General features: G+C 34.6%; 4 protein-coding genes and 1 pseudogene across 4 annotated transcripts in view; 2 read left to right on the plus strand and 3 right to left on the minus strand.

Moving 5' to 3' along the window:
- Positions 1 to 3,432: 3,432 nt before the first annotated feature.
- Positions 3,433 to 17,845, plus strand: part of Ddr (discoidin domain-containing receptor 2) — a 169,526-nt gene continuing 155,113 nt past the window's right edge. Inside the window, exons 1-2 of the mRNA XM_068294642.1 lie at positions 3,433 to 3,822; positions 17,326 to 17,362. The gene's annotated coding sequence lies outside the window, so the exon portion shown is untranslated. The remainder of the gene's footprint in view (positions 3,823 to 17,325; positions 17,363 to 17,845) is intronic.
- On the plus strand, positions 8,114 to 9,006 carry AANATL2 (Arylalkylamine N-acetyltransferase-like 2). The gene has a single exon (XM_068294643.1). It carries the CDS (start codon positions 8,120 to 8,122, stop codon positions 8,801 to 8,803), a length of 684 nt encoding a protein of 227 aa, XP_068150744.1. The 5' UTR covers positions 8,114 to 8,119; the 3' UTR covers positions 8,804 to 9,006.
- On the minus strand, positions 10,498 to 11,277 carry LOC137580556 (arylalkylamine N-acetyltransferase-like 2; annotated as a pseudogene).
- On the minus strand, positions 11,711 to 12,961 carry LOC137580555 (arylalkylamine N-acetyltransferase-like 2). The gene has a single exon (XM_068294645.1). The coding sequence runs from the start codon at positions 12,899 to 12,901 to the stop codon at positions 12,230 to 12,232; it is 672 nt and encodes a 223-aa protein (XP_068150746.1). The 5' UTR covers positions 12,902 to 12,961; the 3' UTR covers positions 11,711 to 12,229.
- On the minus strand, positions 13,523 to 14,364 carry LOC137580554 (arylalkylamine N-acetyltransferase-like 2). Its single transcript, XM_068294644.1, has one exon. The coding sequence runs from the start codon at positions 14,321 to 14,323 to the stop codon at positions 13,652 to 13,654; it is 672 nt and encodes a 223-aa protein (XP_068150745.1). The 5' UTR covers positions 14,324 to 14,364; the 3' UTR covers positions 13,523 to 13,651.

Below are 17,845 nucleotides of genomic sequence, written 5' to 3' on the forward strand. Positions count from 1 at the left end.
ACCAAACTATCGATACTATATTTTTTTTCCTATCGATGGATTCTTAGTATGGTGAAGAAAAACTACTCAAAAGTGACAAGCAAGATCAAAAGTCAAGCGAGAGAGAGAGAGAGAGAGAGTGATCAAAAGAGCAAAAGTTATCTGCAAATTTGGTGACAGCTTTGCCGTTCCTTTATCTGCCGCAAACGCCATGTAGGAAATATTTATCTAGTATTAATTATCTACTTAAGCCAAATGATTGAAATCTGCAAAACGACTATTAACTTAATACAAAGCAGATTATTAGATGTTACGATTAGATAGACGGTATTTGCCTATTTCCATGTTTTTTTCTGCAGAATTCCTTAAGGCAAAAGTTTGAGAGAGATGGATGTAGATGGACATTTGCTACATCTGACCAGGGCTGAATGTGCAGAAAGATAATCAGTTAAAGAAACTGCAAAGTTATCTGCAAATTTGCACATCTCTCTCTCTCTCTTTTTCCCATCCCTGTCTTCACCACAATTTATCTACGCGTGTCGCGATTGCTGGCTGTGCTGTGAATTTAATTAATATTCCATTTCTTAGTGTCTAGAGTGGAAAAAAAAATTGTTTACTTTAATAATCAAATGCAATTAGTTTTGATATATAATCGTAATTAAATCGGTTCAGTGGTTGTTAAGATTTTATGATGTTGCAATGAAAGAAAAACCAGAGGGCCGGGGCTAACTTCGACCGCGTCAAAGTTTGTATACCCTTGCAACCTTTTGGTAACTCTTTCCTTACCTATTAGCCATCAATGTGGAAGAACGTTTTATCTAAAAAGGCTTATGTTTGCGAAAGAATGGCCTACAATCATAGGAAATAACGAAGATATTGATCAAAGTCACTGTTTTCCACCGATCGTTCCTATGGGAGCTATATGATATAGTCACCCGATCTTGATCAAATTTGGCACAGTCATTAACAGATATATTAAACTAACAAATGTTTAATTTAAAAGCAATCGCGTTAAAAGTAACGAAGTTATTTACAAAAGTCACTGTTTTCGCCCGATCGTTTCTATGGGAGCTATATGATATAGTCACCCGATCTTGATCAAACTTGGCACAGTCATTAACAGATATATTAAACTAACAAGTGTTTAATTTGAAAGCAATCGCGTTAAAAGTAACGAAGTTATTTACAAAAGTCACTGTTTTCGACCGATCGCTCCTATGGGAGCTATATGATATAGTCACCCGATCTTGATCAAATTTGGCACAGTAGTTTATAGGCGTAATAATCTCTCTAATATTTAATTTCACGATAATAACATAGAAAATAACGAAGTTATTGAGAAAAGTCACTGTTCGTGACTTTGGGGTTTGTATGGGAGCTATATGATATAGTGGTCCGATCCGGCTGAATCCGAGATATACAACGCCTGCAGTATATACAAGCCTACGTGCAAAATTTCAGCTCTGTAGCTCTTACGGTCTAGGAGGAGTTTGCGTTGATCCAGACGGACGGACGGACGGACGGACATGGCTAGTTGAACTCGTCTCGTCGTGCTGATCAAGAATATATATACTTTGTATGGTCGGAGATGCTTCGTTCTATGCGTTGCACACTTCTGACCAAAATTAATATACCCTTTTTGCAAGGGTATAAAAATTAATGGCGCACAAAATTTTACAAAGGAAGCTATGTGTGAGAGAGAAGGAGAAAAATAACTGTGAGTGTGTTCGTAAACAAACATGTGACCAATGTTGAAAAAATCATAATTGTGAAATGCCAATCAAAGTTTTTAGTTCAAAATTTAACTGGAAACAAAATTACTGCAATCAAAAGAAAATAAAGTACACTTTCTTTGGGTTTAAGTAGAATTGCCATTACCCTTCATTTTCATATAATAAAGGAATAATCCGCTTTACCACAACAGGTATCTCAAATTTCGGTTTAAATCTTTCACTTTGTAATGTGTATTAACTTAAAATAGACATAACATTAACTTAAAAACTTTATTGGTCGAATAAAATCTCACGTTCTCTGAAGATTACAAATTAATCGCAAATTTTAAATATTTATTTGTTTTCTTGACGCATTCTTTGCCCTAATCAGAGTGTTTTGATTTTCAAACTTAAGAATCTGTGAGACATTTGAGGTAGTATGTATTAATCCTCCTGCTTTAATCAATATCAAGTTTTATACATATGTATTAACTTTATATTCATGTGTAAGACACGCTGAAAGTATTTTGTGAATAAGATTTTTACCATTGATTGATTGAAACCAAAGAGTTACTCACAGAATCTCAAGCTACACTCTGAGACTGGATTTGCAAATGATTTGATATTTCAAGTATATATTTAGTAATATATCGCCAAAAATTTTGTAACTCAAGAATGAGAAAATATACTTTATCATAATAATCCTAAGTGGGAGATATTTTCCATTCCATTTTTGTGTTGCTCCCACGCGCAATGAACTTACCTGAAATGTTTATCAACAGGCAGCCGCTGCTACTGCTCTTTGCCCAATCCTCTCTCTTGCTCTCTTCTCTACATTGATTTGCCTTGCGGCAATTTACCACTGTTCCAAATGCCATTTTGTTTCAGGTCTTATACGCCAAGCGAGTCACACAAAGAGCGTGATAATAAAGAGAAGCAGTATAAGACTCGTACTTTCGAGCGCTCTCTCTCTCAATCCATGGCATATTTTGTATGTCTCTCTCTTCAGTTGAAGTTAATACAAAGTAACGTTAAGTTGGTTTTTGCTTTGTTGGGGGCGTGTGGGAGTTTTTTTTTTTTGGGCAGGTGGAGCATGGACTGAAATGTAATCAATAATTTTAAATATTTAATGTGGACAAGTGAAAAAATTGAAAAATTTGTGCATAGCACAAAATCCACTGAGGAAATAAATAAAATAATTATTGAATATTTGAATTTATTTAGAATTTAATAATAAATATTCTTGTTTATAGAATTAGTAACTAATCCAACTAGAAATGATCCATCTCTCTCACCTGTTCCCGCACAACGAGTTGCAGTACCTTTGTTGTAGTCCACATGAGTTCCACATTCAATCTACATGCAACGTTTCGGAGAGTGAGAGTTTTAGCTCTCGGCTTTTCTTGCTCTTTGGGGAGTTTCGTTGAGTTGCGCCGTCTAACGGTAAAAGAGCCCCTGCCGCATACAGGTGTGTGAGCTGATGTGCTCTTCGTTTTTGCTGTTGGTGTGTGGAATCTATGTTTGTGTTTCGTAGCCCAGGTCTTACACAAGAATTGTTGCGCTCTTATTGCTTTTTTTTTTTCGTTTTTTAGTCGGGTGTCCAGGAAACGTCGCGCAAGGAAATCGCAAAATGTTCTACGTCCATTTGAGTGTGTGTGTGTGTGTGTGTGTGTGTGTGGATGACATTGTGGCGCTCGCGTTGAGGCAGCTCCAGTTGTCGGCCCAGTAGTCGTTGCGAAACTTTTGCTGGAGTAACGTGTCGCGCAATTGGCGGCGTTTCATACATTTATCCGAATTGAAATCCAAATCCAACGTCGTCATCGTCGTCGTGGTCGCCTTCCGTCGCGTCGGTCATCGTGTCGTACTAGAAACTTTTCTTCACACAGATACTCCACGTTAGTTAGTTAGTGTATGTATGTGTATTGCATTCGCCACCCCCGCCCCCTGCCCCACTGTGCATGTGTTTTTCTGAGTGCGGGGGCTGCCAATTAGTGCAACAGTCTGCGTGTGCCCCCGCCCTGCGGCCCCGCCTCATCCCGCCCTTTGTCATCGGTCAGTTCCAAAAAGATTTTTTGTATTTCGCATTAAAACTCAACAGTAATCTAAACAAAATTCCATAAACCATTAACAGGTAAGTTTAAGAGTCAATTTGCGGCAAAAAACCATCCAACCCATTATCTAATATGTCCATTTAATTGCTCGAAAATAATGATAAAACTTCATGAGGGTTTTATCTTAATTTTTCTTCGGTTGGGTTGGGCTATAGGCAAGACCGACCCCCCATTAAAGAAATAAAAACAGATATCCCAATTAACTGACAGCAAATTGCAACTAATTTGTGGTGATAACTAATTGTTTTTTGTTTTTGTTTTGCATTAGGGTTGTGTCCCTGAGAGGGCGGTGAAGTGAAACTGTGAAACCATGGGACAAAAGTTCAATAAAGTTTGCTCCAAATTCTAGAATGCGATTAAAGTTAAGAGTGACTGACTTAATAGAATAGGGGAAGAGAATTGGAAATGTTTTAAACTTAAATACAAATGGCTGATTATAAATAAATATAGCTACAATATAATAAAATAAGCTATAATATAATAAAATAATTTCAAACTCAACATATTGTTCCACTCTGATAGGGGAGAAAAAGTAATTGCACCATTTTCTTAGTGCCAAAATGTATAAAAGTATGCATTATGCAGTTATTTTCAATTATTTGAATTACAATTGCATCAGGATGAAGAATTGTGAAGTATTTTGGCGGTCCAAAGATCAGAGTGGAATCTAGAGAAAGTGAAAGCAGACGGCATTTGCCCTGGGCAGAAAAGGTTCTTATCTATTGCAATAGTGAAAAGATTAAAAATATCATATATTTAAATACAATTCACAACAATTGCATTTCATAAGTAAAACCAATTTTTTTTGTCGTTGTTTATAATCAAATCAATTTAGTTCGAACTAAATATTACGTGGATGATACTTCTGATGACGTCAGAAAGTCGCCTTGCCTTGTCTTTGTAATTTCCGACAAATTTGAATAAACAAATAGTAATCACGTATTTCATATTTAAGCCAAACTAGACATAATATTAATAAAGTTCCCAATTGGCTAAGCGTTTAATCATTATTTGTCTTAAACTTATTGTTAGTTAGCCCTATTCATGGATTTTTTCAGTTACCAACCTTCACATCATGCTAATTGATACCTTGAAAATATGAAAAACCAAAAGACAGCTGCCAAGTAAGTTAAATCTATTTATTGACTCAAACAAATGAGCGTGAAAATTTAGAGTCCGTTTATCTAATATGAATATGCAATAGTGTGTTGAGGAAGAAAACGTGGGAAAGCTTAAGGTCATGGCACACCCATTATGAAGTGAGCGAAAAATGCATTTGCTTTTAATTAAAGAAAAAACGAGGCAAGATTAAATAGGAAAAAGTGACTTTTGAAATGGTCAAACAGAGATAAAACTGCAATAACTATAAAACGAAGTTCAAAAAGAGGCGCAACTGACAACGATCAATGAATGTCCGCCACTAAAAGGGGGTGAGGTGGTTGAGGAGGAGGAGGTTTTCTCTCAGAGGGTTGAACCAAACGGAAGGCCCACGAAGCATTTTGTTAAGCGGGTCACGTACTGAACCAACCCACCGACCCCAAGATGTCCCACCCCCTTCACTTAACTCAGTGTGGGTGGGTGTGTGTGTGTGTGTCTGTGTGTTGGTGTTGTCATCAACACGAAAATAAAAAATCGAAAATTAAACTCATCGCACACAAAATGGCAACAACTTTTCGTGTTTCTCTTTCTTATGATGCTTTCCGAAATCGATTACAATAAAGTTTCATTTGTTTCAATATAAAGCAAAAGACTTTAAAGCACTCTGAATAAAATAAAGCGGCAAAAATATGATCGAATAGCCAATTCCCAGTAGAGGAATAAAAATGTACAAATAAAATATTAATTTTTTAATAGTTTTTGTCCAAAAAGTTCTTATTGAGAAATATAAAGATAAATCTGACAAAAAAAGGTTCAATTGAATTGAATGGTCTAAATGGACATTAAAAAAGGTTTCTAGCAGTTTAAAATTAGGTTTCCAAAAAGAATGACCCTGTATAAATTGGGTTATTGGTTCTAATCTTCTTCTAAACTCAACAACAACTTCTAAAACAAGAAGGGAAAAACCTTCATTCTACTTTATTCACATTTACATTTCAAAAGTTCTTAATATACCCTTTGACCTTTAAGTAACTGAGTATCAAAACCTTGACAAAAATGAGGCAACAAATTAAAAGTCTATAATTTAAAACAATTACATAACAACAAAATCGATAAAAATAAAAAATAAACCTAAATCTCAATGGCACACAATTTGTTTCATTCGTTTTATTTCGGTTAAAAGGAATTTTTATGAGTTTTTAATCTAATTAAATTCCCATAAAGAATGAAAAAACGCAACCTAAAAAAACAATATAAACAATTTATAGGTACGAATTTAAAGAAAAACTCGAAGAAAAAAAAAAGAAAAGATAAATGTACGTTGTCAATGGTCAGGGTTGGGGTAAACAGACGGTGGTGGCCCTTCTCTGCATAAATGTTGTTGTTGTAGTTTGTCAAAGGGTTAATGAGGGGTATGAGGCAGGCTGGGCAAATCGAGGGGTTCACATTGTGCACTAATGACCTGCATTTTGAATATTTATATATGTGAGCAGCGAAGCATTAAAAAACGTGTGCAACAGATTTCCGCTCAGGACCCTAACCTGACCCTGAGAAAACAAGGAACTAACCTAATGAGACAGTCGGTTTTTGATAAACTCCATTGTTTGTATTGAAATAGAGGAAACATTTATACGTATTCTTGAAAGAACTATTAATATTTGACAAAGATTAATATTGGACCCACCTTAATATATACTTAAATTTAATTTTTCATGCTTATGTTTAACTTTCGCTCAGATTAGACGATTAGACTTTCTATAGAATTTGTAAAAAAGCTGCTAAAATAGGACGTTATGACAAATTTGAATGATAATAAACAAAAACCAATTTGAAGAGATAATGAAGGGTAATTGCGTCTTAGAAAATTGAATTGTTTTAAACAACGCAAAGATTTGATAAACAGTAGGGAACTTTTTTATCCAAACGCATTTCTTAATAAACAATAAACAAATAAAATTTTGGGCACTGCTACAAACGATAAACTTTTGCAAGGGTAAGCAAAACGAAGATGCTCCAAATCACTTTACTCAAACTGCGCAGTTTAGTTGGTAAGCAGATGAAGAAAGATTAAACTTTAAATATACCTTAAAATAGCTCAACTAATCTATTTTTAAATCGTATCTAATCATTAACTACTAATCTGTAACATGTAATCTATGCTCAGTATTTTAGATCACACTTTTTGTAAACATAGATACTTAAACCTATCTAGTCTTTTAGTTGATAACTATAGATTTGACTTAAATAGAAAGAAAGTTTTGCTAAACTTAAACCAACTGCGAAGTTTTCTCTATACCTCAAACAAAATAAATATTTATTCACTGTACACTCTAAATAACCAATTATTATTGAATTTATGATAGATTTAAATAATTAAAATAAAATCCAAGAGTGAAAATAGTTACAGATTTTATTTATACTTTGTTTGGTAAATTCATATCGATGACAGTAATTTTTATTTGTATTTCTCTTGGTATGTATTTTTATTATTAACATCAAAATTTAATTTTTCCATCAAAAATAGAAATTAGAAATGATTTTAATGATGAAAAATAACAATTACAAATGATTTCTTATTGCTATAATTATTTCACATTTGAAAAATTATAATTTTTAAATAATATTTGTGGTGGTTGCAATTTATAAATAAATAAATAGATAATTGTTTTTGGCATTGCCTGGTTTACATTAAAAAAAAAATAAAACAAAACGAAAGTTTTGCCAATAAAAACATATTATTGAAATCATGAAGAAATTTAAGGTGTGAACGAAATGTCGGTAATTCGTATAATTTGTTTGTGACAAAAGTATTTGACCTCAGTTAAGTATTTTTCACAATGTCTAGGTCGGCAGAGCTATAAATTGATAAGAAACACTAAGACAGTGTGTCGTGTCAGTGCAAGTCTAGATCATAGAGAGCGAAATAATATTTCATTCAAATGATCGTCATAAAATGGCAGAAAAAGAAAGATGAACATTTTTCATCTTATAATGCTTATAAAGCTTGAAACGTTTCGGACGATTCGCGGGGCCGAACAAATGTTGACTATTCATTCATGCATTCATTCATTAAAAGCTCTGATAACAAGTAGAAATTTTTTAATTTAGGAATAGTAAAGCTCCCACTGTGCGTTCGTATAATGTAGACACAAGTGTTCTATATTTAGCAAATGAATTCAAGAGAAATATTCTCAGTTAGCTAGTTGAATTCAAAACATAATGTCGTCGTCGTCGTCGTCGCCGTCGTCTTCATCACATTCCATAAGCATACGGGAATTGCGATTGGAAGACTACGATGAGGTTAAAAACTTTCTCAGTAAACATTTCTTTGCCACGGAACCCTTAATGTCAACACCTGGCGAGAATACCGCGGTACCTGAATTCGAAGATGAATTTCATTTATCCCTAATACGTCAAGGTCTCTCACTGGTGGCCATAGATGAGAATCATGGTAATCGTATTGTAGGCGTGGCCCTAGCACAATCTCAAGTGCCCAACAATCTGGATGAACAATGCCTGGAAGCTGAGCAAAGACCGGCCAAATGTCTTGTGGATAAAATACACAAATTCCTATCCAATTTGGAGAAACGAGCAAATGTTTTTAGCTCATTCGGTGTAGAAAGAGCCTTGTATTTGTATATGCTCGGTGTGGATAGCACGGTGAGGCGTCAGGGAGTGGGCACAAGATTGGTCAGCTCTCTGATCGATTTGGGTCGATCCAAAGAGTTCCCCGTTATCTATGTAACCTGCACTAATCAGCACTCGGCCAAACTAACAACTGCCCTCAATTTCAAGTGTGTGGACTCGCAAACCTATGCAGATTACAAAGATGAACAGGGCAAACAGGTGCTCCAGCCACCAGCTCCTCATACCAAAGCAAGTGTCATGGCACAGCAACTATAAATGATACCAAAGAACTATAAAAAACTAAATCAAAATCAAAAGAAATCTAATAAGTTAAGGATAAGAACCATTTTCGGGTCATACCTCTGATAATATTAAAATAAAGGGAATATTAGTTTCATTGAGTGAAACGAAAGCAAGGAAAGAAATGTGAAAAATGTATCTCACTTGTTTATAAAAATAAAATCTAAGAAAAAATCTTATGAATTTTGTTTCCTTATTGAAATGGTAACTTAAACTTACCTCTTCCTATCATAGTTGTAGGTTTATTGAAATTTCTTAACTAAAGAAGAAATTTGCTGTTCAAACATTTGTCAAATTATATTCCAATGTATCTCCGAATTTCTATAGAATATTAGCTATTTTGGATAAACTTTTCTTATTATGCATTTATTTCTTAATCTTTGCTTATAAATGAGTAATATTTTCGATAGTTTTGACTTTCTATATATTCTTTTTATAGCTTCAACTTAAGATGTTATTAAAGTAAACTGTTTGGGCTATAAAGTTAAACCATTTGTTGGTAGTCGTCATTCTATGCGATTCATTTACATTGCCGGCGGACATAATCCGCCCACAAAATGTGTACAAAACGTATTTATGACGCCTTCAATTTGGTAGGCAAACGCATCAAATTGAGCACATTTAGTTGTTTGTCGTCATCATCGTTTGTTGTTATTTTCGCACTAAAACTAATTGTTATTTTATTGTGTTTGTAATCCAATCTAGAAAGCATAATGCCCAAGTATATAGCGTTTATACATACATACATACATATGTATATATAGAAAGACATGTACATATATAAAATAATGACCATAAGATATATGACACTGACGACGGGCTTTCAAGTGGTTGGTTGGTGACTGAATGTGATGTGATGTGATTGTGTAATAGCATATCTTGCCATATATTTTATAAATTTCATAGTCGTCTGGCCATAGAAAGTGATCACAATGTTAATAGAGCAATTGTTAGGAATTATATAGACAACCTTGAAATTATTGACATGCACAAAATGCTTCCCGATTGTTTGTCAAAAATGACAAGCTTATGTATGCGTCACATTTAGACATTCACGACAATTATCAAATTATCTATCAAATCTATGATCTATTATCTATAAAACCTTGATTTTTTTTACAGTGCAGCACGCATGTTTAGGCTTAATATATAGAAAAATTGTATCGCTTGTGAGAAAAAAAAATCCTCTTTTAAATTCTGTTAGTCAGATAAAATTTTATTCGTGGTTTAGCTAAGAGGACTAAAAATCTCCTATGTACTAATCATTTAGCTTTCAGCTGTACTTCTGTATGTATATATAAAGATAATATATTATTTTAAACATATAACTTGTCTATAATCAGCAAAACATCTTTTATTGTTATCACTATGGAAATGTAAACACTTACCTACTTCTTATCAGTCGATTTCAAATTTAAACAATGCCAAACTTTGTCATCTATGTTGTTGTATGCTGAAAAATAAGTCGAACATAGCATACCTTGCATTAAGTAAGAGGTAACCGGGTAAATATTAAATATTAATTATAACCATCTTACGGTTTTCTGTGAAAGGACAGTATTTTAAGCGAAACGAAAGCCTTGGCCTTGTGCCCAATTAAACTTTTTGCTACCCTATAATAGTTTCGCAAACGAACAACAAAACCCTTACTTTTGAAAACAAAAATGATCTTTTCGCTCATTATTTGTTATTATTACACTTTATAGTTAATCCCTAATTAACACTTTGAATAGTTTACAATTTCAACTAAAGTTTGATAGCCACTAATTCAACTTTGGTATTTGGTGCAGCTGGTTTAAAGATCACATTTCCTTTCTCATCCTTGTAGTCGGCATAGGTAATTGAATGTACGCACTCCATGCCCAAGGCTTTTTTTGCTTCGCAGAATAGTAACTTGTACAATAAGCAATCATTAAGGGAAAGCCTTTGGATCGACCAACTTCCATCAAAGTAGAAGCGAGACGTGATCCCAAGCCCTTACCCCTCATTGAGCCATCCACATTGGTGATATGTGAATAGATAGACTTATCAACGCCAAAACGTTTATACACATTTCCCTCCAGTTCAAGCTTGGAAAGCAATTGGCTAATACGTCCGAAAAAATGGTTTTCCATCGCAGCAGCTTCTTCTTGATGTTTCTTTAGATCGCTGGCATATTGACCGCCAGCTAATACTATGCCGACAATGCGTCCATTTTGGTTCTCATCTGTGGCGAGAAGGCAGGTGCCCTGGTTGATCATCGATATATGATACTCATCGTTCTCCTTCTCCATGTACTTTTGCAAATTTTCCCCAGATGAGGCGCACAGTGGTTCGCCATTTAGAAAGAATTGTTCCTTCATAAAAGATTTAACTTGCTTATAGTCTTCTCTCATTATCCTTATTGTAATGCCATCTTTTGTATTTGTAGTCATTTTGAAGGATCACTAAAAACTCGCCTTATTTGTTTGTTCGGTGCCCTATAAATGATTAAAAATTTAAAAAACATTCACCATTTATACGGAAGTTTTCCTCTTGGTTACTCTGCGCTCAATCTACTTCTTTTGCACGTAATCTATATATATATATAAGATAACACGCAAAAATCTATAGCTATAAGTTGAAGAGGTGTGTTTACACCGGTCGCACATATGACACCCTCATGTCTGAGTAAGCGAAACAATAAAAGTCACTACTCTGCGTAGACATCACCAAGGGGTCTGGTTAGAACAATTAACTTTATGAATCTTATCGTAGCACAAAATTAACCAAAACAAACCACACGTTATCGATTATTAATAAATATTTTAATATAAGTGTATAAATTAACAAAAAAAAGCACTAGTTTAATTAACGCCCAACTTGAGGCATTTGTTTGAAGTAAAGTCTTTGATCTTCTGAAAATTCATCTCCAAAATGTACATATTTATTAGACAGAAGAAAACTTTTCTGCCCTTAGAAAGTATAACAGTGTTTAATTTAATGTAATATAAATTTCACTTGTTCCTATACATACATATATCAGTTATCTGTTCAACATGTCGATAATCAACAAAACAACTTTTAATGTTATTACTTCGAGAACACAAACAGATAGACTTCTTATCAGTTGGTTTTAAGTTTACACTATATCAAACTTGGTCAGCTGTTTTAGTTTATACCCCTAGATTATTCGACCATAGAATACTCTGCATTAAGCAAAACTAAATTGGATCAGAAACTTGGCATATCTATGTGTATATCTTTGTCACTCTTCTGTTAGCAAGAAAAAGGTAAAAATATTTGAATATTGGCTTCTTATGCACTTTCGTTTGGCTTTTCTTACGTAGCTTGAGATGGCGGGGCACTAAACTTCAACCAATTTCTTTTGATTGATTGTTTTTTATTACAATTTATATTTAAACTAATTAACAAGTGAATCATCTATAGTTTAATAGCCATTAGTTGAACTTTGGTATGTGGTGCAGCTGGTTTGAAGATCACATTTCCTTTCTCATCCTTGTAGTCGGCATAGGTAATTGAATGTACGCACTCCATTCCTAGAGCATTCTTTTGCTTGGCGGAATAGTAACTTGTACAATAAGCTATCATTAGGGGAAAGCCTTTGGATCGACCCACTTCCATCAGAGTAGCAGCGAGACGCGATCCCAAGCCCTTACCTCTCATCGATTCATCCACATTGGTGATGTGTGAATAGATAGACCTATTGACGCCAAAACGTTTGTATACATTTGCCTCCAATTCAAGTTTTGACAGCAAACGATTGGCACGACCCCAAAAATGATTTTCCATCGTAGCGGCTTCTTCTTGATGTTTTTTAAGATCGCTGGGATATTGACCGCCAGCCATTACTATACCAACAATTCGTCCATTTTGCTTCTCATCTGTGGCGAGAAGGCAGGTGCCCTCATTGATCATCGATATATGGTATTCATCGTTCTCCTTTTCCAAACACTTTTGTACATCTTCGCCAGAAGAAGCGGATAGTGGTTCGCCATTAAGCCAAAATTGTTCCCTCATGAAAGGTTTTACCTGTATATAGTCCTCCTCTGTCATTATCCGTATGGTGATGCCATCTTTTGTATTCGTGGTCATTTTGAATCTACCGAGAACTTAAAACTCGCCTTGTTCGTTTGCCCAGTGCACTATAAATGATTAAAAATTGCAAATATTTCAGCACATATACAAAAGTTCTCCCTGAGGTTGCACTCATGCAATTACAAATATACATATACATATATTGTATGCCAACTACAATGCACTCCATATAGAACAGAGCTTTCTGATAGTATGAGGCGATTTTGCGTGCTCAAAAGCTTTGTGTGATAAAGAATGCATTTCACTACATTGCTGTTAATAATGAATCAAATTGTCGCTCAAAGGGGACAAATTATCACCACATATGCCAATAATTTAATCAAATTGGGAGCCTTAAACAAAGATTGAGCGACCACGGTCATCTTAAATTGCTGTTTTATCAGCCAATATTAAATAAAACCCAAGAACTCAACTTTTGCTTTATTAATCCTTTGTCCTCATCCGAAGATTTCCTGGTAAACCATAACCCCAAAACCCTTGACATGAAAAGGATTGGTAACACCTGCTGATACCTTTAGCATCTGTTGGACCTAGACCTCTAACCTCAGCTGAAATGTTAGACCAAGTGTTGCTATGACTTAAATTTTTTTGTGCATAATAAAAATCAACTTTAGATGATTCGAGAGAACTTAAAATTAGTAAAATCGGCAAACTTTATTACCAACAGAGTGAATACAGAGAATATTGCTTCAATATTATATACTAAGTAAACAAACTTAGATCACAAAACGCAATCCCACATAGTGTCTACAATTTAATGACCATAAAACGAGCGTGAGTATGTGGAGCAGGTGGTTGAAAGATTACTTGTCCTTGGTCATCCTTGTAGTCGGCATAGGCCAATGAATGAATGCACTTCATCCCCAAAGCTTCTTTTTGGCGTGCAGAATAGAAACTTGTACAAATGGCAGCCATCATGGGAAAGCCTTTCGAACGACCTACATCCATTAGGGCGGCTGCCAATCGGGAACCCAAACCCTTGCCCCTCATCGAGCTATCCACATTAGTTATATATGAGTAAAGAACCTTGAATATTTGATACTTCTCAAATATATTGGCTTCCATCTCAAGTTTTGATGACATACGACAAATGCGTCCAAAGCAATGTTGTTCCATTTCTTCAGCCTCCTGGCGATGCTTTTCCAAATCACTGGGATATTCTGCACCAGCTAATACTAAACCAACAATGCGCCCATTTTGGATCTCATCTATGGCCAGGAGACAAGTGCCTTGATGGATCATCGATAGATGAAACTCATCATTCTCCTTCTCGTTTTGATTTTGCACATTCTCACCGGAAGACGCTCCAAGTGGCTCACCAGTAAAAAAGTGATCTGTCATAAATGATTTCACATCCTTGTAGTCCTCTGCCGACATAATGCGAATTGTGATGCCATCCTTGGAATTCACAATTGACATTTTGGCAACTGATCAGCTCAATGAGAATTTTAAATCTGTACAGAAATATTTGGACGATTGTCTTTTCTGGCCAAGCTTTATATATTCAAATTATTATTATCTCAAATTAGCAATTGTTGATTAAATGAAAGGGCAATGACTTTTATTATTTTATCACCCATGGTAAGATGCATTAAGTTCTCCATAAAAGAATATATTTTGTATACATGTAGACATTCATACAAAGTATTTGGGCCATAAACCACAGTAGACACTTCAACTGAATGCATTTGCTGTAAATTTTTTAAATTGGTCACTCTGAAATTAGTTGAAGTGTCTATAGCAAAAGTGCTATTCTTGGCCTAAATAAGTTGGTTTAAATCTTGAGAATTGACTTGTACTAAAGGTGGAAAGGAAATGACTTCAGACAATGTTTATAAAATGGCAGCTATTTATTGATTGTCCAAGTCAAAGGCGTAGACAAGGATTGATTTAATTTAGGATAGACTTAAAAAATATACTAAAATTTGATTTAAATAATTCTTAAATGAAAAAGTATGAAGTTCTAAAGTAGGTTGGGTTAGGTTCCATAAATAGGTCCCTGATTTGTAGATTCGCCTCATAAGTCTTCATTTTCGGTTTGACAAAGGCAAAAACATTCTATTTTATGTATGTAGATGCGTTATTTAAAGCTTAATATGAAAATACTCTGAATTTTGATGGTAACCAATTTATACACATACATATGTATGTACATACATTGGTTTGTATATTGCGATTACTGGTTTTCCTGGTTAGAGCTACACTTTTTACCTTGCTTGGTTTTTGCAAATTTATAAAAACTTTTTCAAAAAACAAAATGCAAATCGTCTCCACTCTGGCACTGCCCATCATCCAGTCTGTCCTTGTGTCTGTGTCTGTGTCTATAGTTTGATTTGAAATACAAAAACCATAAGCAAACATGGTCAAAAATTAGAAATGCTTAAAGCAGGAACAATAACTGATGTCTAGGACAGAGTGTACAAAGAGGGGGAGAAAGACAAAGAGTAGGTCTGGGAGTGGGACTGGGGCGAGGACTGTGACTGGTCCTTCGTCTTGTCTGTTGCCAGCTGCCTGTATTTGCAAATTCCCAAACTGACCAAAAACCAACATAATTTACATGTCTGCAGGATAAGTTCGACAGAGACAGAGGAACTGTGTGCGAAAGAGCAACCAGCAAGAGGGGTACAGTCTGGACCGTCTGTTTCGGATGTTATGGCCAGACTAGTAACAGTTGTTGTTGCTCTATGTGCCAGCTTTAAGCTTGAAATACTTTAAATTTAAAATCTATCGAGAAATATTTCGCTAAAAAATGATGAAATTACGTTAACCAAACGGAAAATTTTGTTATTTTACACGCTCAACAACTAAAGTAAACCGCAGGCAGCTGTTTGGCAACTATTGCATACTTTTAGGTGCATAACATTGTTCCACTTTGCTCTGACTCTCTTGCAAATATTTGCGCAAGTGAATTCTTTTTTTTTTTATATTTTGATTTATGCTGGCCAAACGTGACCCAAATTTTTGCCTCTACGTTAGCAAAACTAATTAAAAGTGAAAAGTTGACAACATTCTCTAGGATTTATGATTTATGGACTGACACACACACACACACACACACAAATACACACAAACTGGAAAAGTTGCGACCGCAACGCGCAAAAATTAATGAAAATTCAATCAAAGTTTGCGTTAGTCCATGGTGGGATGTGAGAGAGGGTTGCGGGGGGATAGAAGGCCATGGAGGAACTTGCAACATATGCCCTCCACTTTTCTGTTATTGTCTGACTGACCCTAATGAAGATTAATTTAAAACAAGTGCCAAGCTCTTGTGTGTGTTTGTAGCTGATTGTCTATTAGAGAGAAAAAAAAATATATAAACATTTTTTTTCTTCTTTTTTTTATGACACACTAACAAAGACACACCAAAGATGAAGATGAAGACAACATTGTCTTGTCTGTGCTGGGCCGTGCGGCGTTCAGGCACTCTAAAAGAAAAAGAAACAATTTAATCAAATATAATTTTCATTGACTTAGATTTCTCTAAGTGATATGAAAGGCCAACTCGCACACACATACGCCTAAGATACAAAAGACCCTTAAGAATGAGAAAATATGTTGGAAAATCAATATGCTGACTAACGTATGCTCTATATTTGAACAAAATATCTATTAAATTTAATACATTGTAGGAATTTTAAAATTTAATAAAGTGATTTTAAAGTTTAGGTGTTGAGATCAATTAATATTGATGATATGCTTTTACTAGGCCTTTGCATTATGTAAAAAACGCTTCACTATCGAGAATAGAATGAAAAACGCTGAAAAATTTATTGATGGCTGTATAGTTGATGCTCTTTTACCAGTATACAAGCAGATATATTTTGTCTAATAAGTTGAACTACATTTACCAATTCTATTTGTGAAAAGGCTATTTGGTAGTTTTAGATATCATAAAAATACGATTTTTTGTATATACTTACTTATGTATATAAATACTTACCATAAGGGGTTTTTTAATACGATCCTTAAGGCGACCTTGACATAGCGTGGAACAACCTTAATGCGGTTCCTAGTACGATCCTTAAGTTTCTTATTGTTCAATTTGGGACTTACATAGGTTGTTTTTAACATTTTGAAGAATATGGTTAGGCTAAATTAATGATAGAAGACATATGTACCTATATAAAATTGAGTACCACATTTTACTTATAATTATTAATATGTCTTATCCTCTTTAAAACTTATCCCAACTCCTTTAAGACTGAATTATTTGTTTATCTAATTTTCATTTAAACTTTGTTACAAAAATATTAAAATTGCATCTCTTTTGGAATAGATTTCTTTCTTTTTATATTGCTTATCTTTCTTAAGTGTTCTTATATACCCCAACATTCTCTCACCCAATCAAAGCAAACAACTTTGAACTCTAACCGCACAGTGTTTAAAGAATCTAAAAATATATATTTTTTTTCTTTTTCCAGTGGAAAACTGCTACTACTTGTACGATTCAATCTAAAGGTAATTAATTTATTAAACAATTTTCATATGCGACACTACGGGGGGTTCTATACGTTTTTCCCAAGACAGAGATCCCGCTAATTTGCGCTATTGTTAATTAATGGCCAAGCAAGAGAAGAGATAGATGGGAATCTCTATGATGTTTCTAAGGTAGACAAAGTGGTGCATATAATTTTACGCTAGATTTCGATTGTCGATTCCACTGCCTACACACAATATGTAACGCATTTTTTAACCAAATTCAATTCAAATTCGTTTATCTGATTTTCGTTTCAAGTGGTCAGTGGGCTTTTGCTTCATGCCTTCGCATGAATATTTATACAATGGGATCCGAAAGGAAAGATGCCGCTGCCTCGCACTGTGTGAGGTTTAAAATTTATTTATGTTTGTTGTTTTTCAATTAACATTTTTGTTTCTGCTGCTGCTGCTGCTGATGCTGATGGTTGTTGTTTATTATCGAGTCAGTTTTTAAATGATTTGGAA

Source organism: Drosophila tropicalis, unplaced genomic scaffold (assembly GCF_018151085.1).
Source record: "Drosophila tropicalis isolate 14030-0801.00 unplaced genomic scaffold, ASM1815108v1 contig_845, whole genome shotgun sequence".
Lineage (NCBI taxonomy): Eukaryota > Metazoa > Arthropoda > Insecta > Diptera > Drosophilidae > Drosophila > Drosophila tropicalis.